General features: G+C 34.6%; 1 protein-coding gene across 2 annotated transcripts in view; it reads right to left on the bottom strand.

Moving 5' to 3' along the window:
* Positions 1-1,251: 1,251 nt before the first annotated feature.
* The window catches only part of MBNL3 (muscleblind like splicing regulator 3), a 65,431-nt gene continuing 42,605 nt past the window's right edge, over positions 1,252-24,077 (bottom strand). Inside the window, exons 3-9 of one of the 2 annotated variants that reach the window (XM_090263955.1) lie at positions 13,035-13,226; positions 11,729-11,965; positions 10,459-10,609; positions 8,397-8,432; positions 6,041-6,135; positions 4,788-4,861; positions 1,252-2,968 (exon numbers count right to left, since the gene is read on the bottom strand). In XM_090263955.1, the coding sequence (XP_090120081.1) occupies positions 4,805-4,861; positions 6,041-6,135; positions 8,397-8,432; positions 10,459-10,609; positions 11,729-11,965; positions 13,035-13,226 (768 nt within the window). In that variant the 3' untranslated portion in view covers positions 1,252-2,968; positions 4,788-4,804. The remainder of the gene's footprint in view (positions 2,969-4,787; positions 4,862-6,040; positions 6,136-8,396; positions 8,433-10,458; positions 10,610-11,728; positions 11,966-13,034; positions 13,227-24,077) is intronic. The other variant, XM_090263956.1, reaches the window with a different exon arrangement.

Below are 24,077 nucleotides of genomic sequence, written 5' to 3'. Positions count from 1 at the left end.
CACTTATTAGTTTTGTGACTTCTCTTTTTATCTGAAAATTTAGTCTAATGACTAATCTTTTTTTGAATAAAGTTGAACAAGTCGTTGCACAACTAGTTTAAAGAATGTTATCTTAAACTTGCATTTATGTCAAAATTCTTTTACATCTGCATCAAAACTCTAATGTTTTGACTTTTCTTTCTTCAAACTCATTTATAAAGCAATTTTAAAAATGCCAACAATATCAAAAATTGCGGCACCAAAATGCAACTACCCTGAATATTCCTCACCAAACCTCTTACTAAAATTGTCTTCCAGTGCTTAAAACATGAAAACAGCTGTACTCTAGGTTTACCGTCTATGTACATTTTCATCAGAAGTTTAAAAAGTGAAATGAGACAGTATGTTTCATGAAAATGTCAAACTACACAAAAAGTTCTTGTGGCCCTAAAACATCTCTATCTCCTTTAGGGGTACATTCAGACTAGCTCAGGTGCAGACTTCCTGGAGTCTTGTGATCAGATCTACCCTCTGGAGAGCCACTGACACAGGATATACAAAACTCAGTTTCAAACACAAGTAATTTCACAAAGGTGTACTCTCCTTACTTCTCTAGCAATGTTAGGATTTGAAGAAAGAGAAATTAAGTAGTTCAAAGACAGTAGGTAAAAGTCAGGAGACCTCATGTTCTTTAACTGCAGGCAATACTGTAAACAGATGGCAATGGTTCCATAAAAGCAAATCCATTTTGAAATCACTGATGATCATGACTTGAATTGATAATTAAAATCAACAGGATATCATCAACTATTAAAGAGCTAATTTTGCTCTTTTGTATTCTGAGCCAAATTGATCTGCTTTGGGACAGAGTCCCAAATGTTCTGAAGTACAAACAATATGAAACAGAGGAACTACTGGGAGTCAGGAAATATTTCTGAGTCTGACTATCCCCACAAAGGTAGGTAACCCTGAGCAAGCCCTGGGTCTCGATTTCATCAACTGTGAAAAGGTTTTTACCAACTCCATTGTTCTGTGATTCAAACATACAAGCCTGCTTAAGGTGTCCATAAGATTTTCTCTTTGTCAGTTTCATGAAGTAGAATACAAACTTGTTATAAACATCAAATTTGATCATTTCACACTTACCAGTGAGAGAATGTATATTTAGTAGAAAAGATTAAATCTAAGTTGATACAAACTATCACATGGTTCCACCACTATATAATAATAGTAACTTCAATAACTGAGAAAAGTGGAGGAGATATGCCACAGTATAAGAATTAATTACTATTTTACTTGGTTAAAAATTATTTCATAAGAATTAGTAATGTGAATTCAGCTAAGCTCTGTAGAGTGCAGCCAATCTGTCTCATCCAAAGGGTCTTAAAAACCTCTCTTATAATTTCCAAATACAAATAAAAAACAAATCCAAATCAACATTGGCTATGATGAGAGAGACTCTGTTGTTAATAAAGTTTGGGGAGGGCAACACTTGACATATATCATAGGCGCTTGCTCCTTCGCGCAAGTGTGTTAACAAAACTGGAAACTCAGCTGAACTGGAGCTAAAGCCAACTGTGGACATCCTTCTTAGAACTTTCAAATAAATCAAATACTTTTAAATGTTTTTCTATCCTCCTCCCATTTCTGCCATTTCTTCAAACCTGTACTCAGGCTACAACTGTGATCATTAGAAAAGTTTGTCCATTTGGGGAGGAAAGGCCTCACTTAAAACCAATTCTCTTTCACCCTGACTGACTTTTTGCTAGATTGCATCTTACTTATTATTCAGAGTAGACTAAATAGCATGAGCCATTTATATTCAGAAATGGCTCTTGTGTAAAAGGTTACATTGCAATGGTTTTTACAAGCTTTTCCCCAATATATAAAAAGTATCTCCACCTCCCCATCCCCCTAATTTATAACCTGTAATTAGCATACCTTTAAGCCTCCAAGTATCAATTTTTCAGCTGAGGATGACAAATGGCTGTTTTAGACACTCAACCTAAGAGGATCCTTGAGCCACAAAAAATGTAATGGGCACTTTACATATTTTTTAGTATAAATGCTGAAAATTTTATTTAAAGATAAATTCTAGTTTCTCAAGATGTTTAAAGAGTGAAATTAGAGGCTAATGTTGTAAGAAGTTCCCTATTTTTAGCAGGTAATTATATCTTTCTCAAAAATAATCTACTAATGAGTCTACTAATGTAATCATATTATGCAAGGTCAGATTTAGAGGTATAAATTATTTACATGCATGTTTATGAACAAGTTTTGTGAACACTCAAAAGTGAGGTCTTTTAAATGGCTGCCCCGAGAAACCTACAGAAATATTCCAAACAGAGAAAGCATATTAACATCAGCCTGCCATATTTTTCCAGCACACATATTTCTGTTTACCATTAATAACATTTTAGTTGAAACAAAAAACCACACATATTACAGCAAACCCTGTAGTATGTAAAAACTTAACACAACATGATATACAACAATACAGTACAATACAATAATGGGGAAATTGTCTTTGGGTATAACTTTTACTTTTTAAAATCAACCCAATGGGCTACTGTGTAAATAAAACAGTAAGGTGACACTTCAAAACAGTTGAACATTTACCCACTAAGAATGCACAGTAAGCCAAAAATTCATTGTGGAGATTCACACAGCATAATAGTTATTAGTAAATCACAAAGAATAGTGTTACAAATTACAAATTTTTATGGTAGTGTTCTGCCTAATAATTCAAATAAGATAGATGGTAGATAGTTTTCCATTCATGTTTTGTTTTAACATCTCCAATGATTGTTTAATACTTTTTTTTAATTTAAATTTTTTGGTTGGTATTTTTTTGTTTACTATATTGACTGCACCATGTTTACTGTTGTGTTGGTAGAAGAGGGCATACAAGACTATATATAGAAAGGCCATATGGAGGTTCTCACAGAGAGATCCTGATATTCAATAACTCCGTTGTTCAGAATTTCAACTGAAATGCAAAAAAAAAGGGGGGGTTTAAGGGTTATTGAAGCAGGAGTCAGGATACTTGATTCTTGTTCCAGTTCTTTATGCAAACTATGTCAAGATATTCCCCATTCTGAATTTTATAATCAACATCTGTAAAAATTGAGCTGTTGGAGATAGTCTCTAAAGCGTCATGTACCATGATAACGTATGGTTTTCATTGAGTGCTAATATGCAAAATTTCCCTAAGTTAACAGAGATGTGCTCAATTGTTTAATGCATTATCTATACAATGCCAAAACTTTCTGATGAACACCCACCCATCCATCCACTTCCTTCGACAAGCGTATTAAAAAACATGCTTACACCTGAAACTAATATTGAAAGTCAACTATAATTGGAAAATTAAAAAAAAAAAACACATTTGATTCCAAACATTCAAAATATGCAAATATTGAATAACTTTAAACATTTTGTCTGGATGTATTGGAGCCTAAGTGTGGAATCTATGTACTATATAGTATTTTACAAAATTATATTTTTGAGCTTTGGAGACATTTTCAACACCTCTTAGATGTTAAAGTGAGTATAAAGTGCTAAATACCTCTACATTTTCTAATGGAATCAAACAAAAAGGAATCACTATTCCCAAACATGTTTCATTAGGAAGTTAATTTGACAAATTTTGTTTACCTTGATGTGAAGCAACCCATGAAAATCATGGAAGTGTTTGCAAAACCCACAGTCTCATATTTGGTGCTATTCCCAAGCTGTCACTATCCCAAATGATACACCTGAAAATTACTGCAATTTGTAGCTACTTCAGTTATTCCACGTACTCAAAGATATCTTCTAAAAACATCTGTTTATGATTGAAGGAACTTAGTTATCTAATGCACAGTCAGCTACAGGATCTCTCCAAAATAGCGACTTGGCTTTGTGTTCTCAGCAGGAAAGAAATCCTAGCCAGGTTCTGGAAAACTAGTCCATCAAGAGAATAGGACTGTTGCCTCCTTCAACCAAATGACATTCTCTGATTGTGAGAACCTCAAGCTTTAAATGACTAACATATGTAATTCAGAATTAATCACTTGTTTAGTAAGTCCCTATAATTAATTAATTAATTAAGATACCTAGAAGTCTTAAGTGGCTTCAAAAGTCACATGCTCCAAATGAACGATTGCTCAAATTAAGTGTGTGCTATTACAGGCTCTGGACCAAATAGGAGATCAAAGGTAAAGAGGGTAAAAATCCAACAACAGCAACAAAAATTACATGCAAAAAAAAAAAAATCGTGATTTGAATGGAAGTAATGATTAAATTACTAAATTATGCCACTCAAAATTTGAAACAGCTGGAGCAATTCTGATAGACTTACATGGGAAGCAATGCAAAGTGGCAGACTGTAAAAACACTATTTTCTATAATAAAAGAGGAAAAGCACATTGCTTACTGTCTTTAAGATAATCATCAGTGTCAAATTGTAACAAAATTCCTTTGCTTAAATTTCATTTTAAAAAGAAGCTAGAAAATGTTAAAGAATTAAAATTGAAAAGTGATCTCTGTATTTGGTCAACAAATCATACCCCTTTAATAATAGGAAAACATTTCAGAATTTGTAAGCTCATTGGGAAAATATAATGCCAGCTGTCATTTTCACATAAAAATTGCATATTTGCTGTCTACATTTCAATTTAGACAACTTATCATGCCTTAAATCAAGCTCTAAGTTATAAGCAATGTCTATTATTTAAAGTATTTACCAAAGCTTTAGCAAATGCAATTGTACAAATAAAAGATAGCACCTATTAATATTATTTATATTAATACTTAAAGAAACTTACTGTTCTACTGGTAACTTCTACATCTGTGAAACAAACATGCTGCCATTCAGTTCATCTATTGATAATGGGGGTATCTATAGTAGTAAAAAAGATTTTAGATTAAAGAAGTTTCTTTAGAGAATCCTATTAATTTTGTTCACTGCTTGGACATGGTAATCAATATCATAATCAATTCACAGGAAAATTTAAACATATTAATTGTATCCACTAAGTTAATTTTGCTAAGCACAGATTAAAATGTGATTTGTTTCCTCGATTAATTAATGCTTTGTGTGCTATATGGTTATCATACTTGTAATTGAAACAGCAGTGGAACTTGCAGTCTTTAAGTATGGTTACCACTTTAATAAGGCAAAATGGCCATAATATTGCACAATAATTATTTATGTATCTCCTTACAGTTTCAAGACTTTCCCCAAATTTATAATTTGCCTTGTGACTCTGTAAATACCTAAAGCAAATGAAAATAAAAACAACGCAAGAACATCTAATGTCAGTAGTATGAGAAGAAGTTCCTGACATAATTACTGGATAATTATAGGGATATCTGTGCCTTGGAAAGAAATGTGTTAACTTGCTTTCTTTCCAGTATATCTGAGGGTAAAGGTAATGACTTACTAAGTGATATTTTAAATACAATAACCAAAAATGGTAGTAAAATAAAACAAATTCACCTAAGGAAGCATTTAAGGAATATTTAGTATATACATGTAAGGACTGGTGTAGTAGCAATAATCATATACATAGCATATCAAGAGAGACATCTGGTAATTGATTGAAAATGAGGAACCTACTGATTTATCCTAGGATAAATAGCAAAGCAGATACAACCCTCTAGAACAGCAATTTTCAACCTTTTTAATCTTATGGCACACAAACTAATTAATAAAATTCTGTGGCACACCAAAAATATGTTATATTTTTTGCAAATCTGACTAAAATTAGGTATAATTTTGTTTCATTCACACCATGTGGATATTGTGTTGGCTGTTGTCATTTTTTAATTTGACAATCTAAGGGAAAAGTGGTGAGTGCCCTGACTAAATAGTCAGGTATTGCATGTTTTAAAACTTCTTGTGGCACACAGGTTAAAAATCACTGCTCTAGAATAAACATAAAAATAAAATTTCTAAATGTAACAACTGCTTAGGAAACACATAAGAATATAGACCAATGTCTCTCACCAATCCAAAAAGCATATACTGTTTGTCACCAATACACTGTAGTTATCTAGTTGAAATAAATTGCCAAACCTGATTGCCTGTAGCTGTTGCAGTGAAGGGAACGCTGGTGGCAGGTGTAGTTGCTGCAGACACAGTGGTAGGTGTAGCACCGTGCATCATGGGCACTTTCGGTAGGAAACCATGGAAACAACACGTGGGAAAGTGAACCATTTATGCAACCATGACATAAACAATGAAATGGGGCATGGTACATATCACAGCAACAAGCCATGTGACATCATCATGATGGATACACCAGGGTGCAACATGCAATCACAGTCAGTGCAAAGCAACACAGCACAGAATGGGGGGAAATTTAAAAAGAGAAAAGGGAAAACAATTATAGTTTACATTAAGAAAAATGAAATTATTCTCAACATTTAGTTTTTGAGTAGAATCACATTTTATTTTAATTAAAAGGCCAAATTTCCAGAAGGGTTTACAAAAGATGCATATAGTAAAATCTGATGTTACCAAGGCTATTGGTATGAATAGCTAGTTAAGCAAATAAGTAACTGGGTTGCACATTCAAAATGGGAATAGGGAACTGTGAGTTGGTGTTTGAGTTCACTAACTTATAGATATGAGTGCTGTCACTACACTTGTAGGTTCAAAGGGACAGTTATATGTGTACTTACCTGATCTACATGCAAAAAAACCATGGTAGTTCAGTTGGAGGGTACATGGTAGGGAAGCAGATATGAAGAATATAATGGCCTACACATGCAGGTTTTTAAGTCACTTCTTGCAAACCCCTTGAAACTTAGGTTATTTATCAAACACATTGGACACTTCATAGAAAATATCTGACAAAATCTTCTTTTCATGGCAAATATTACAGCAAAAATATGTAGAAGCTAAAATAGCTCTTTCAGGGCGTTTTCTCTTTGCTTTTTCTAGTGTTCTGCTCATTTAAAAAGCTTTTTGGATGTTTTCATCATTTCTAGCTCATTTTGGAAAGCAAACCAAGAAATTCATGGGTGAATGTCAAGCATTCATATATAACAATTTACAACTACATTGATTGAATTCATATTTTATGAAAGTCTACAAAGAAAACGAATGGCCTGGAGAGAGGAAAGTCAGCATGTGCAATGTCATAGAAGCCACAGTTGTACCCTAAATAGCGATTAACAGAGACTCTGTAGTTATTCTTTATGCCTATCTCTAGTTATCCATTACTCATAGAGGTCCCTTATTGTATAACATGCCAATTCTAAAAACACTCTTGTTTTCCCTTTGGGAGCACAGCAACTACACAGGAAACAGCACTACTGAAGCATGCAGTTTTCATTCTTACACAGAATTCTTAGGTGAAAGGACAGGGGAGCAGAGTCACAAATTGTAAAGACAGAGACACATTTCACAAACTTGCAGAAGTCTGTTCTTCTCATGTGCGTATAGTGCTCCTGTTAGTATCAATGGAAATGTTTTTAATTCTTACAGGTGACAGCCAATCTCTCAATAACAGAAGCCACAACTCTGTAGCCAGTGAGTGCTACTACCATGTGGCTGTCATTTTGACTTTTTGTTTTTATCTCAATAAGTCTCTTAGTCCTTTTTGGGCTTTGCATCTAATCTGGTTGAGCAATGGGATAGAGGTCAAGTTATCGCAAACTCTCAAAAAGAATGAAAGGAACTGTATTGATATGAGATGGTCAGTGGGGTGGAATAATTTCTTCCTGTAACAAACGGAGCTATTTTCTCCTGGTCTGTTCCTGGTAGTCATGGGAACTATAAGAGCTGTGAACTCCCCAAAAATTCTAGACAGGGAAACAAGTCACTTTCTTGTCTTCTGTATTAGTGATGTACAAAATGATTTTGAGATAGTTACCATATTGTATTGACGGTTAAATAAAGGATCTTGCAATGTCATAGAAACCACAGTTGTACCCCAAATGCTCATGCACCCCATCCTCAAATATTATAGAATTCATTATATAATATTACAGAATATTCTAGCTTTGCTAAACTTATTCTTTCCAAACATCTCAGTATTGAATAATTTGGATCTTATGGATAACTTTTTTGGAGGGATTTTTATACTTTAGATATTGTACATTTGAAATATTTTTATAATTTCTTAGTAACAGATGTAGAACAAAACTTCCCATTGTAGCTAGGTAAGGTAATATTTTTAAATACTTCAGCTATAATTTTTAGGGTGAAAATAAAGCTATGGCAGGATCAGTATTTGGCCACAGTGGCAAATACTGACTTGAGAGGGTAGGACTATTGTGATTCCACAAAGACATTAAAAAGTTCCATATTAAACCTTAAGTACTCAGAAAATGTCTAATCACATCATTCAGTCACTCATCTATTTCATAGTCACAACTGGAAAACACTTTTTTCATATTAGAAAAATATTTTGTTCAAAACCTACCAATATTTGAAGGAGTTGGCATGCACAGTATTTGCCCTGTACACCATGAAGCATGAAAAGTAAAGAAAAGAGATGTTTCATTATTAAAGCTTTACTGATAGAAATAAATTCTAACTAGAAAGATATTCTTTACAATATTAATTAATTAGCACATGCAAATCCAAGTAATTTCTTATGCTTGCAATTACAGTTTAGTTTTAAGATCACAAACCCAGATAATCAAAGTAATTCTTGGATTCTTAGGTATAAAAATAAATATTAAGTTTTGTAAAAAGGATTATCTCACCTTAATAACAACTTATATTTATTTTGGACAAATACATCCTAAGTAGTTTTAATCATGAAAAGGAGAACTTTTATTTATTACATATATTATTTTCAAAATATGCACCAAGATCTGGTACCAGGTGCCAATAATTCTATTTAGAACATTAATCTATTATCACTGTCTCTTCCATCTTGTTACTGAGAACTTGAATGTGAGCATATGGCAAATAGGCTTTTCATAAAGAGGGGTCTGTCAGCCTGAGAGTTTTTAATTTTGCTATTAATTAAAGGGGATAGGATTCTTCAGATATTTTGGCTTGTAAATCTAGATTTTAAATTAGCCAAATCCAGCAAAAAGTCTAAAAAGGGTAAAAAATGTGTTTTTAAATTATTGTGGTAACTAGACAAAAGACTTTTTTATTGGCTTCTTTCAAAATTTAGTAATTAATTAATTTATCAATTAACCAAAATATTTTTCAAGTCCATGTATATATTACTATGCATTTAGTAAGTTTATACAATTAACAAGGCTTTATAAATTAACTTCTAGATCCTGTCATTTTCATTTAATAATAGTTTCCAAACTGGGCATTTATAATTCTGGCAAGAAAATCTATTGTACTCTAGGTAGTTAATATTTTAAATTTATTCCTAAGAGATTATATGCTCATTCTTAAAGTGCCGCACCACTAGAAAAAAGTATTTTCCCTCATATATATGTATTTGAACAAAATTCTGGCTTAAATTTTTATTCAATTTGGTACAAACTGTTATGCTATTCAATACAGTTAAATGGAGGAGATAACAAAATATGTTGCAAACTGCTATATTTTATCTAATTTTTTATTAAATTTTTTTATTTAATGATTTTAGAGAGAGAGAGAAACATCAATTTTGTTCTGGCCAGGGCTAAATGTGGCTCATCTTTTCTTTTTCTTTTATTTTATTTATTTATTTTTAGAGAGAGGGGAAGGGAAGGGGGAAAGAGAGGGAGAAAAACATCAATGTGTGAGAGAAACATCAAACAGCTGCCTCTCTTATGCACCTTGACAGGGGCCTGAACCCACATCTCAGGCATGTGCCCTGACTGGGAGTTGAACAGGTGACCTTTCGCTTTGTGGGATGACACCCATTCAACTGAGAAACAATGATCAGGGCTAGATGTGGCTCATCTTGATTCACCTTTTTTTTAAGAGGGGAGGAGAGAGTCTGGAGAATTTTAAAGCAAAATCCTGACATATCAAGAAAGCTGCTATATATTTCTTTGTATTAACAAATTTAAAAATTAGAGGCTAGAACTACCTGAATATGCACGCCTACATATATATATAATATATACATATATAATATATATATATTTTTTAAATGGTAGTTTTATTATGCTATCATCTTCAGTATATCAAAGATATATAGACTACCAAATACATATTTTTGCAAAGGTGAAATGGGAAAGATTTTTTTGAGGGTAGACCCATGTCTTTGAAGGTGATACCTAAGAGTCAAAAAATTAGTTTGAGACTGAACCAAGTGAATCAATGATAAAAAGCAAAAATTAAGAAATGCTAAAAAGAAAAATGTTGACAGTGTTTCCTAGTTTGATTTCAAATCATTAATTTTCACTAATCATAGAAAAAAAGTTATTTTTACATACTAGCAGATCAAAGATAACTGCTTTATTTATTTCCCAACAAAACACCTGTTGATAGTCCTGGCATAAAAGTTCTTTGGAAGCTGGTGTGCATTGTACATATTCACAACACTATTACACTCGAAGTGTCCAGAGCCTTGTTCTCACCTGCAGGGATAAATGCTGTCTGCGGGAGCTGCAGGTTAGCCAGAGCCTGTTGGCAGTGGAAAACACTGGGATTAAACATCGGGGTGGCACCATTGGTCTTTTCAAGTGCTGATCTCTTTGGTATCAGTTGAAATACACCAGGCTGTAGGGCCTGTGAGGGAGGGATGGATTAATAAATAGTACCAAAGAAAGGAATGTACTCAAACCAAGCAAACAGCAGTTAGATAAGGTATGGTTTGGGAACCCGTTGAAAGTGTATCCATCAACCAAGGTAACCAATTGCAGAGATGAACCAGTTCACTAAATGAGGACTTAGTTCAAAACAGAAAAAAAAAACACATACAAGAAAAAAAGAAGCTTTTCAACTTCACTAATTTAGGCAAATAATAAAGGACTTCACCATTTGGGTAGGACATGACAGGAAGCTGTTAATAGCAAATAAGCATTTAAAATTAACATCTCAGAGATGCTCATCTATTAATCTATTAAAATGAGATTTGAAGAGGCAACAGCAATAGCAGGAAAGAGATTTCTTTCAGTTAAAATTCCGACATGGATTTAGGAGATAAATGGTATATAAGTGGTAAAACAGATTATCAGTAGTTGGAGTCTGATACTGTAGCTCTATAAAACAAAATCCAATTTATATAAGGACTTCAGATGCAAATTCCAAAACTGTGTATCTTTCAACTAACATGTAAGGAAAGAGCAATTATTCCTCCCTCCTTACCCACCTCATCCAGATACCATAGTTAGCAAAACTGATGCAATTCTCATTCACAGAGATTTGCTGTGCATTTCAGTATGTGCCATTTGCTTTGTTAAGTCCTTGTCAGGTTTAATTCTAAAATGTATTGGCATTTTAAAATCCTCCTTTCATGTCTACAAGTCTTTCAAAATCTCACTGTGCTCAAAATATTCATTCAAATTTGTCCCTGGATCAGATTCATTGGAGAAGTTATGCTATAAAAACCACTCAAAACTAATTTATTCTTTCAATTATATAATCTTCTCTTTCTGTAAATATGAGAGAAAAAGCACAGCAGATTAAAATTATCAGTAAAGCTTTTAAATGATTACCTTTAAAAATTTTTAGTGAATGAAGTAGAATCAATACATTCTCTATTTTTCATCATACAACCTTGGCTTTTTATATTAAGGTTTACTCGTGGCTATCCAAGATTACTATTACAAGATACTAGACATGTTGAGGAATATACTAATCATTTACCCCCAAATAAACAGTCCACAATTCCTGGTCTGTTCTTACCATCGCAGTGGCAGCTGAATGGTTCATCTGGTGATGTGCTGCTTTGAGTCTGGCTTGCAAGTGTGCAGGAGGATGAAAGTACTTGCATTTCTCCCGGCAGCATCGGCCTTTGATATAATCCATGCAGATGGTCACAGTATTATCACTTGCTTCAATCATAGAAGCATCAGTAGGATGAGCATAGCGGCAATCGCTCTCACCGCGGGTACAATTTCCACGCTGAAATTCTCGGCAAACCTTAAAAAAAATCACATTGATGACTTGGAAAGCGGTTGGGTTTTATTTATTTTGCCAGTAAATGTAAGAGCAATAGTATATGTTATTTTTTCATCTATTTAGGAAAGATCTAAAAAGCTAACAGATAATGTCAAGTCATATTCACTATGAGATGTAAACATAGACAAATTTTTGATTCCTAGAAAAAAGATTCATTCTTTCCAAAACAAAGTTGTTTTTCTTACATTGAAATAAAAGTACTTAAAAGCATTGTTGGAAACCAAGTTTTAATTTTCCACTTACTACAGCCTAATGTGTAATTAGCTAAGTTTCAAAAAGGAGTTAGTTTCTTAAGGTCCAAGATGAGTCTTTATCACACAGCAATGTGCTCTTCCAGAAGCAGACTTATGAATCATGATTGAATTACATTATATGTACAATCAAATTCCTTTATGACACACTACCAGACATTTAAGGAGCAGCCAATGAACCTTACTTTGTAGGAAACCGACAATTTATTTCAATTTATGAAAAATGACAATTAAGAGATGTTTCAAGGACTTCAATAAATTAGAAACTTGCTTGACATTTCTTTTAGATTATTTTTTCTTAGATATAAAGGGTTATATAATATCTAATACATTGTTCTTAAAATGGAAAAAAGGTTTAGACATTATGAGACTCATTTACATTCTGCATTCATAGATAGATTAGTCTACTTTTTCATTTTGAATATTCTAGCAAGTAGAGACTCATCAACAAATATAGTAATTCCAGTCTATGAAACTGGACCCTCAGTAAAAGCAGTATTCCCACCAGACTTCCTGTGCCATAGCAAAGGAGATGCAGTCTGTGGCTGGGAACACTAAGACATTCTTTAACCTGTTGTGCAGCCGAATCAATGCACTTCACAACAGGGTATAATTGCAGTAGTAAAATATTAAACTTTTTTTTCTGAGGTTATACTCCATAAGCTAAAAACCCAGGTGCACTTATTCAAGGCATTCAAAACATTGGGCTCTGAAGGTGTAGTTTTATGCATAAGATTAATATCAACCCTATAGGTATTTATATAATTTTATGCAAATACCTCTAGTTTATCTGAACGCATCACTTTTGGACCAACAGCTCCTGGAAAAGCGAGAGGTGGGTTTCCAGAAAACACAAAAGGTGTATTTGGTAAAAGTTCGGCAGGAACCAGGCCCATCCCAGGATGAGGCAAGTAAGGATTGAAAGCCATGGTATGATTAGCTGCAAATGTTGGAGTCATAGGAAAGGAAGTCTGTATGTTTAAAAGAAAAAAAATGTTAAGAGGAAAACAGATTATTCCTATTAATACACAATGAGGCATTCTTTTAGAAAGCCTACACATATAAAATTTTGCCATTGTTTCGCAGATTTATTTTTATCTCATACTAATTCCATATAGGAGTTTCTTTTAAATCAACAAATCTGTTTGGGTAACAAATTTAATGGTAAACCAACAAAACAAGCCACATGTTAACAATCATGGGTTAGCCAAATTTAGGTAAAAATGGGAGTGCTAAAGAAAACACATTTGAAACAGAATCCATCAATAAATTAAAAAACATGTCACCAATGATATCATATATACAGATAATCTGCCTTGTCTCCTTCCTTAGGCATGACCTTTGCAGGCAGATTTCAGTTTCTTCTGAGAACCTCTTTGTTCCACCCTCCTTCCTCTTCCCCATCAGTACTGCTTTGCTCTAAGGTTGCCTGTCCTACCACAGTTTCCACCTGCTCTACCAGACACTTGTTTCTCTTGGTCCACTATTAATTATAAGACAGCAATGAGTGAGGAAGAAAGGGGCAGATTTTAAAAAGTAGGGGCTGTAAAAATTTCATGCATCTACCTAAAATGAGAATAGAATGGTTATTTTTTAAAAAATTAAAGGTCCTATTTTGCAAACTAATCTGACCTACTTAGCCTTGTCTTTATCTAGGGGGCCAGATGTACCCACAGTTCAAAAGAAGGCCATAAAAATACTACAAGGATCCCTGTTAGGCAGGAAGAAATAAGATAACAAGATGATAAGGTACATAAACTGGAGTATATCTTGAGAAGAAAAAATTTACATACACAGAAGGCTCTTATTGATTTTTCTATTTTTAAAAACTTCGGTCCTGATCTCAAAGAGTTTGATATATGTATTGCTTTTATTATCTGTAAGTGCAGAATTTATCACTCTACTGTGTTGTTTTCCAGTTTTTTTCAACATGTGGGAGTCTTTACTTCTCAAAGTGGTTTTAATTTCTTTGATAGTTCTCTTGTCTTCCCTGTAGTACCCAATACTTAGTGAATGACTGATTGAATGATATAATGAAAGACAAGTTTTAAAAATAAATGTAAACATTTTAATAAATTAATAAATTGTGGTTAAATGTAGTGCATTTGTAATAGACTTTATGAAGTAGTTAGTGCCTTGTTGTGCAACTGGTAGTGTTTCATTGTGTTTTACTAATAACGTGTTCTTTCTTGCTTTCTTTTTATTTATTTCACTTAAAATAATAAATCTGTTACATTGACAACCAACCTGTGATCACATCTTCTGCTAAATCACATTAATAGGAAAAACTCTAACTACAAGTAGTAGAATAGGAGGTTGTGAATTATGAAGTGAGGAGCAATGTATGTTCACTTCATTACCCCTAATCTGACTTGAAATTTTCACCACCACAACATTCTCCATAAAGTCCTTGTTATAAACCACATTCAACTTGGAAGGAAGGGCTTCCCTATTAGCACTCTACCTTAAAATGAGTTTGTCAGATTAGCTAATTGGCGATTGGGAAGGACAAAAAAAAAAAAACCTGCCCTCCCCGAACTGGCAAGACTCACTAAAGTGAATAGAGAGGGCATGTGGAACAAGAGCTTTAAAAGGAAAGGGGCAACACCAGGTGCCAAGGAAGATGATGGAGCAGTCATGGAGGTGCTTTTAAAGTTTGAGGACAGGTGGCCAAGGGCTGACCCAGCCTAACTAGGTACTATGATATAAGAAGCTATATAGACATGTCATACTTTTTATTGAATAAGATACAAAGTTCCACAAATTAGCTGATGTGATATTATCTTATATAGTGAGATAGAAATCCCTTGGAAAGAGACCCCCAGGCATATTTCCACAAAGGGCACACTTTATCAATTTAATGATTTATGGTTTTCTCAAAACCAGCAAGACTCTCTAATCATAGAAACTTCATATTTGATCCCACACAATTGTACTCTTTGTTGTAGTTCCTTTTTCTCTCTTTCATAGTAAATTTCTCACTAAGGTCACCATCTTATTCTCCTGGATATTTTTTGCTTTTACCTTTTACAGTACTGAGAAGGATCATTATTACATTAAAAAAAAACTACTGAATTAGAAGAAAGACCTGCAAGTGAGTAGATTTTTCAAATTAAAAACATCACTAATGACCAATAAATACTGATCAATTAAGCCTAAATGTACAATACACATAAGCAATGCTTCCTATTTACAGTAGCCCTGAGCTTCTGTAATTTTTCCTTCCTTTTGGTGGAGGGGAGAATTTTCTTGGTTAATTTCTGCTTTCTTTAAAATTCATTTTAACCTTCTTTAATTTGTTATATGCTCCAAGCATATGAAAACAAGCTGTAAATTAGTTTAAATTAAAATTTTTAGCTAAAAAGTGCAAGGTGCTTGCAAAAATGTTTAGATTTTTAAAAGTTTTACTACACACCACATTGTGGTGTCTTTAGGTTTCAAAATGAGTATTATAGCTTTTATAATAATTTCCTCCTGGAGTACAAACTTTGTTCTAAAATACTTATTAGAAGAAGCAAGTTCTTCTATTTCCAACCCTGGGACATAAGCAGGAACTCCTGAGATTCATATTTCTTTTCAGATGGACATTTCTGTTTTCTCACTACCACCTCTGCCCAGGGTAACAATTCCATTTAATGAATTTGAACATTCAAGGGTTTATCATTGAATAACATCCCCCTGTTAAGCTAAGTAGCCTGCAAGCTTGCACATTCAGCTTTAATAAGTTTGATTTTGTGTATACTTATAACACAGCCTTAGATGTCAGCTGAACTAACATAAATGGACCCAAAGAGTAATCTTTATTTAAAAAAAAAAGTTCTTAAAAGGTTTAATCTGATTTCTTTTTATAGCCTGAAATGATCTGGACATTTATATATGTTTCAGATATTCATTCAAACCTAAATTATTTACTAAATACTTGAAAATATGAGACTTTTCCTCCTAAAACCAGAAGTATAGATTTTTAACTTACTTTAAGTTTTATAAAACCAACATTAATGGTGAAGGCAATTGACCTTTTGAATAAAAAGATCATCCAGACAATTATTTACCTTCACTATCTCCAGCAGGATTAGCTCCTAGAGTAGGAATTCCCACAAGTTCTTATTGACTTACACAGTAGTACCAAGGAACTCTAACAGTCTTAGGAATTCCTCCTAAAAAACAGTGAATTGTCTCTAGAATAATGACCCCTAATCTTTTTTTGGTCCTGGATTTCTCTGAGAGTCAGATCAAAGTTGTGGATCCTGTCCACATAAAAATTCATAAGTGCGCAAAGTGCTGCATGAAGTCTCAGGAAGTTCAAGAATCTCAATGAAATTCACCCCTGGTGTCAGGTTATGGACTGCTTACTGCTTAAGTGCTTGTCTTCTAGTGTAAGTTCTGGCAAACCTCAACCCCTGAGCCAAATACTGTCTGCCTTGTTTTTGTATGTCCAGAATGGTAAGAATGATTTCTACATTTTTTAATAGTCGAAAAAGTAAAAGATTAAAAATTTTTCATAATGCATTAAATTTATATGAAATTCATATTTCAGTGTCCATAAATAATGTCCACTGTGCCCATGAGCAGATCTGTATTACAAAAAGTTGTGGATGTTATAGAAGTGCCTACAAATAATATCCTCAACTTTGCCAATTGTCCCACAAAGCCAAAAATCTTTACTATTTAGTCATTTATAGAGAAGTTTCCTGACCCTCATTCTAAAGTATTCCCCAAAATAAAGCACTCCATCAATTTCTGGAGTAAAGTAATAATTACATATAAATCTATTGATGTGAATTTAATAGTTGGGGCAAGATTCTAGAAGTTGAAAAAGTTTGGCTTTAGAAACCAATACTAAAGTATTCACTGAATTTTTTTTTAAATAGTCACTAAAATTAAGAATTCTTAACTACTTGTTAATGGAAGGCTACCTACTCAGTGTTGGAGATAAATGGGATCCTATAAACATAAAATTTTAGGAGTCACAACATACTGGTCTTAAAGGATTCTGAAGCACCTTTGAATAAAAGTACTAATATAATTCAATGAAAAACAATACATTAAATAGATATGTCTCCTCAATAGCCTAGATCTATTTGTAGTTACTTCAATAATATCCCAGGTCAGATACAATTATTATTTGATGACTGAAAAACACTTTAAGTCACTTTCACTAATCCTGGCCTGAAATCAATATAAAAATTGAGGTCTTTCATCTCTGAGGTCCTATCTAGAGGTGGATGACTAAACATTTTCTTTTATAAAATGGTAAACATTTGGTAGCAATTTGTTGACTTGAATTTAATACCACAAAAATAGTACTCTTAACTTTTACTAGCACTCATAATACCTAAATTGTATTGCTCATTTTCAAGCATTTATATAGTTTAAAAGGAAGCCTGTTTCACCATCACCTAAGATTATCGCAAAGCACATTGAAATGTATAATTTTAGTTTCTATCAGACTTTATTACACGTTCACATGGAGCACAAATGAATAATCTTGGTTTCACAGTTTTTGCTTGGTCATCTCTGCACTCTTTGTGTGATTTTCTTCAGGGACTGAAGAGGCCAAAAGGCATGGGAAGAGGCTCACATAACCTCCCCTAGTTAATTGGTCCCTCAGTAATTGAGAGCTGACTTTATAAACAGACAGAAACAAATAATAGTGTTTATGTACTAATCATACTTGTTAATGAATAAGTCACCATGACTCCAAAGAGAGCTAAGGAAAAAAATAAGCTCAAGGATCAAAAGTTCTCACCTAGACCTGGATTTTCTGACCTTATTAATCACAGAAGTCTTCAAGTAAGAGGAAGCATTGAAGATAGGAAGGTAGGTGAAGGGTTAGTACATTATAGTGGGTATAAAAGGTGCAAAGTATACCATGCAAGAGAGCATAAATCACAGTTTGAATCTGCCTGTATTTGGTGGAGGAAAAGCTGCAAAGCAGACCTGAAGTTATAACAGAGAACTTACATACAGATCAGCATAACACCAGATGATAACTAAAGGTAAGGATCTGGCAGGAGGGCAAATTACATCTTCCTTATATGGGCAAGGCAATTTTGACTTTGTTCTGGAAAAGTGAACAACAACTGATCTAAAATTTACTTGCTGGTGAACCACCATATGATAATAATGTCAATTCAATTAACTTTAACACTTTAGCATCCAACTAGGAAAGGAAAAGTATTATTTTTAAAATCAAGTTGTATGAAACAAAATATAGATTTTTTTTGAGGGGGTACAGCAAGAGCTTAGAAAGTCAAAAAACCCTCAGGAAGGCTGAAGACTATAAACACCTCAGTGCAAGTCCAGGGTAAATGAATGCTAAAGCTATAATGATCAGAGGTTCAACATACAACCACCATAACCACCAACATAACACAAATCAAATCAAAACCTCAGATGGTTAATAGCAAGGTAAGTCTATGGAAGAAAAAAAGAAAAGCCAAAGCTATAAAAATACAGAGAATCAGGTATATATGAGAAATAAGGGAGTCACAAAAACGTTCATTCACTCTTTTACTATTGTCATACTTTCCTATTGGGTAGAGACTGTTTCTAGTCATCTTTCTATCCACCTCTTACTCTTTTAAATATTTGACACAGTGTAGATGCTCAATAAATATTTACTGAATTGAGTGGAAAGGGATTTATTCCTAAGCCATTGGCTACTTTTTTTTAGTGTCTCTATACATTTATTTATTTATTTATTTATTTGTTGTTGTTGTTGTTGTTGTGTCGGCCATTGTCATTTTTTTTTTTAATTTTTATTTTTTGGTTTTTCAATTACAGTTGTCCCATTTTCCCCCCATTTCTCTCCCCCACCCAGTCCACCCCTTCTCCCACGATCATATCCCTCCCCGTTGTCCATGTCCATGAGTCATTTATACACGTTCCTTGACTAAACCCTTCCCTTACTTATCTCCCTTCTCTCCCTCTCCCCTCCCCCTTATTGACTGTTTTTATAATTACCAATTAGAAAAATCCAATTAAAAATCACAGTACTAAAGGAACATCCAAGGATCAAAAGTAGTGCATAAATACATCAGTTTTGCTTTCTACAGAGGTAGACTTTAAGCAGAGTGCCATTCACAAATTGTCTTTTGATATTAAGTGTGAAATGCTAGATCAAACAATATGAGAAGCACAGGGTATTTTATGCACTCATACATATGTGTGTGGATGTGCATGTATGCACACATACATATATATACTATATGTATGCATTTTTAAATTAGAGTGGCTAAATCATCAGTATAAAAAGGAATTCAATAAAGAGTTCTGAGAAAAAAGGTTTAGTGTTACTATAAACTGAAATATGCAGCTTCTTGTCACAAAATGTATGGTTTCAAGGAACTGGTGTATTGTTAATATGACTGGTATACCCAGAATGATTTAAGAGAGGAGGCTAGGTAAAGAAGGGTTTAAAATATTTAATAGATATTTACAGGATATTAAAGCAAATTAGGGTTGTTTGGGGCACCAATTTAACTTTGAGATTATTATCATGTTCAGGGACAACCGCAGGATTTATACTCAGTCTCCTGATGGGGATTTGAGCAAGGGGATGATTTGATAAGAAAAAAAAAAAAAAAAAAAACCTTTACAGGTGAGATCATTAAGCATTGATTTTGTTTATTACTGTTGTTGTTTTGCTTATCTTCCATCAGGTAAAAACCTTTTCACAGAGCTCTCACAACTTCCTGCCTTCATTTCACTGGTGATCAATATCAAGCAAATTTGAGGTAGCTGGCTGTTGCTTAGACCGTGACGATGAACAGAAAAGCTAACAGGCCTATGTGGTCTCATTAACACCATATTCTAACCAACTGAGCTAACCAGTCCCAGAGGAAAATGATACAATGTGGACTGAGAGTAGATTACATTTAATTTATCCCATGGGAATATATGAGGGAGGTTAAAGGGAGAATGTTAAAATTCATCACTGTCAAAGAAACTGGGCTCTGTAAAAGATACGTACAAGTGCCCTCTCTTTGGCTGCAAAAGTGTAGCATTTTTGTTTAACTTTTGAAACAAAAAGATTTCACACTGTGTATCAACAGAGTTGGCACAAGGCAGTAAACCTACTGCTGGTGTGATTTATTTTGTTTTAATATAAAAGGAGCTTTAAGTAGTATAACATATACAGCCTTGGGAAAGGACCTGAATAACTACTCTACTTTGGACAAGTAATTGCAATCAGGAGTGAATCCAGAATCTGCAAGGCCTGAAGTTTATTCAGTAGATTTGAAGAGGGGAGCATTATACAGGAATATATTTTGCAAAATTTACAAATCCATTGTAAACATATTGCTTGGGCTTCTCCAAGGGTCTTTGAAGGAGACCATGCAAATGAGGGGCCCTGAGCCTTCATTGACCTCAAGGTAAGTCTACCACCAGAAATAATTTGTTGAGCAAATAAATAATGCTAGTCTTCAGTTGCTATAAGTAAAATCTCCTCTAATCTTTTAGAGAATGTAGTGAAATTCAGATGAAATATGGGCTCATAGTATGGTTTCACTCCACCCACTCCTGTGATGTGATATGGTGAACTTCAATCAATTGGACCTTCACATGATAATGACAGTCATATTAAGAGGAACATATTAGCCTCATAATTATATAATTCCTGTTATCTACTGACTTGAATGTTTTGCAAAAATCACTTTAGAAAACATTTAATATCAATACATTGATATGAAACACCTAAATGCTATCATTTGTCATTTTGCAAGTATGTAAACTGAGAATCCACTGAAGAACTGCCATTAAAATATACCATAATTTTTGTACTGACCATGAGACTGGTAATCTGGAATATGGACAGTTTTCTTTTCCTCAAAATCTACAAATTGCCTTTCCCACCTTTTTCATGATAATTTTTCATAAAAGAGCCATGACAATAGGGAGATAGCATGAAGACTTCATTCAATAAAATTAGTTTATGTGAACTAGAAAAGCTGTAACTCTGATGTGGATATGCAAATGTATAATGAGCCTTTGTGAGGGAAAGATATTATCCTTTTTCAAAAATTAAAAAGTAAATAAATACTTTACAATTTTACTTCACTTGAAACTGTTTTACTCCAAAGTTTCAAGGGGATACATACCTTATAGCTCTTATTTAATTAAAGAATAAAAACATTAAAAACATTGGAGTCTAAAAATAATATTTATTAATTAGTATATCTCTCGTCTTCCTATCTACTGGAACTTTCTATTTTCCCCTTTTGGTTCTGAAGTGTTACATAACCTTCATTTGTTACTATATTAATGTCAGATAAATATGTAAGCTTGTTTATGAGAAATATACATATTTGGTAAATAGAATTATACAAATGATGTAAAACGATGGGGAGTATCCAGACAGACATCAGATGGCTTTACCTGTGATAAAGGAAAAACTTGGAGTGGAATCCATGCTTATAGCCTCTGTGGTTTGGGCCACCATAACCTGGCCACAAGAACGTAAGCCATGAAAAGGCATACAGCAGACCAGAGGATTTGGCACACCCCAATGGCTGAGCCAAAGGTGCCAAACCAATAATTTCTATAAGAATCATCAGGTGAATACACTCGACTGAGTCTAGTTTACCTGTGTACAAACAACTGCCTCCATGTGAATCAACACATTCAGAGAAAGGAACTAAAGAAATGTACTTGATATGGACAGGTCTAGATTATACAAAATGTCTACATCAAAAATATTTTAATAGCCTTATAACACTGGGTCCACTTTATACATACATACATTGCATCCAGCAGTGAGAATCCTTCCTCCCTCTAATGAAACTTCCTAGTTATGAAATTGAAATTTTAAACCATTAGCTTTGAGAATAATCCAGTGCATCTACTTTTTCTAAAATTCTTGTACAGTGCTCACTTTGGCCTCACTAATTATGCCAAGGGGTGGTTCTTAAACTTGTAATTTCTTGCCATGAACATCAGAAATTCCCTCTCTTAAAAAACATTGAGGACTTCTGGCCAAGATGGAGGCTTAGACGGACATGCTCGGCCTCCCTCTACAACTTGAGAGGAATACAACTACTTCAAAACAAAAGATAACTAGAAATTCCAGAAAATAAAACTACATGGAAGCCCAACGTATGAAGTTATAAACCAGCGGCGCCCTTTGGGCAGGTAAGAGTGAAAGTGGGTGGTGCTGTTTGCGGTCGCACCAGGGACAGCGGCAGGGAGAACAATCCCAGCGGCAGGGAGGACAATCCCGGCTGCAGCCAAACCCCGGCGGCTCGTGACCCCAACGCTGGGAGAAGCAGCCACCACATCACCTCGAACAGTGAGGCCCAGGGGGCGGGAGGACGGATCCCGGTCTCCTAGCGGAATAACTGTGTGAATCCATCTTGGACCCCCCGCCCCCACACAAACTGCCACAGCGCTGCGAAATAGGTTGCAGATCGCCACTGGTCGCTGGGCAGTGACGACAAAGCTCCGGCGAGAAAGGTTGCGGATCGGCGCCGGTCGCTGGGTCGTGATGAGTACACAGGCACCGCCCCCTACAGCCGGCCCAAGAAGACAAAACGCATCTGTCAAAATGAGGCAGACAACTATAGAAATCCCGGTGGCGCAGCTCACCAGGCAACAGATGAAGAACCTGACAGATGAACAAATAAGAAACCTGTCAGAGGCTCAGTTCAGGGCCATTGTTATCAGGTGGCTTACAGAATTAACAAAAGATCTGGAAAAAGATGAGAAAGAATCGAAAAACACTCATACTGAAAGGAACAAAACCACATACGAGACAGATGGTGAGGAAATAAAATCCAGAGTTCAAATCAACAAATCAGAACACAAAGAAGGAACAAACAGTCAACCAGTGCAGAGAGAAAAAATGGGAAGCAAGGATGAGAGGATCAGAAACCTCTGGGACAGCTATAAAAGGCCCAACATAAGAATCATTGGTTTGCCAGAGGGCGAAGAAGATGAACTAGAAATTGAAAAATTAAGTGAAAATATAATAAAGCAGAACTTCCCAAACTTGGGGAAGGAAATAGACTTACAGGTCCAGGAAGCACAGAGAGTTCCAAAACAACTGGACCCAGGGAGAACCACACCAAGACACATTATAATCAAAATGTCAAAAGTTAAAGATAAAGAGAGAATCTTAAAAGCAGCAAGAGAGAAGAAAAGAATCATGTACAAAGGGGTCCCAATTAGACTATCAGCTGACTTCTCAAGGGAGACCCTGCAGGCAAGAAGGGACTGGCAAGAAATATTCAAAGTAATGAAAATCCAAAACCTACAACCACGAATACTCTATCCAGCGAAACTGTCATTCCGAATAGAAGGGCAGAGAAAGTGTTTCCAGAACAAAATAAAACTGAAAGAGTTCATTAGATCCAAACCACTGTTATATGAGATGTTAAAGGGACTGGTTTAGAAAGAGGAGGATCAAAAGTATGAACACTAAAATGAAAACTGTATCACAACAACCAACAACAGAAGCTAGGGAATTGAAACAAAGGCAAACTAAACAGGCAACGAGAGTAGAAAAATAACTATAGGTATGGGAAACATACTGGGGGGAGGTCAGCAGGGAGGGGGAAGGGGGAGAGGGAGGGAGATGATATAGGAATTAAGGAGCATGGTAGGAGGGAATGGAATAGACAGAGAGAGGTTGAGAAGAACTATATGCACAACTAATGGACATGGTCTAAAAGGGGGGGACAACTGGAGGGAGGGGGGCCACCGGGTGGAGGGGAGAAGAGGGAAGGGAAATTGGGTCAAATGTAACATTATAATCAATAAAACCCCCCTGGCTGGTTTGGCTCAGTGGATTGAGCGTCGGCCTGCGAGCTAAGTGTCGCTGG

This window comes from Furipterus horrens, unplaced genomic scaffold, assembly GCF_987537825.1.
Source record: "Furipterus horrens unplaced genomic scaffold, mFurHor1.1.pri manual_scaffold_17, whole genome shotgun sequence".
NCBI classification, from domain to species: Eukaryota; Metazoa; Chordata; class Mammalia; order Chiroptera; family Furipteridae; genus Furipterus; species Furipterus horrens.
Note: the sequence above shows the minus strand (reverse complement) of the source record. Positions and strands in the feature narration are given on the sequence as shown.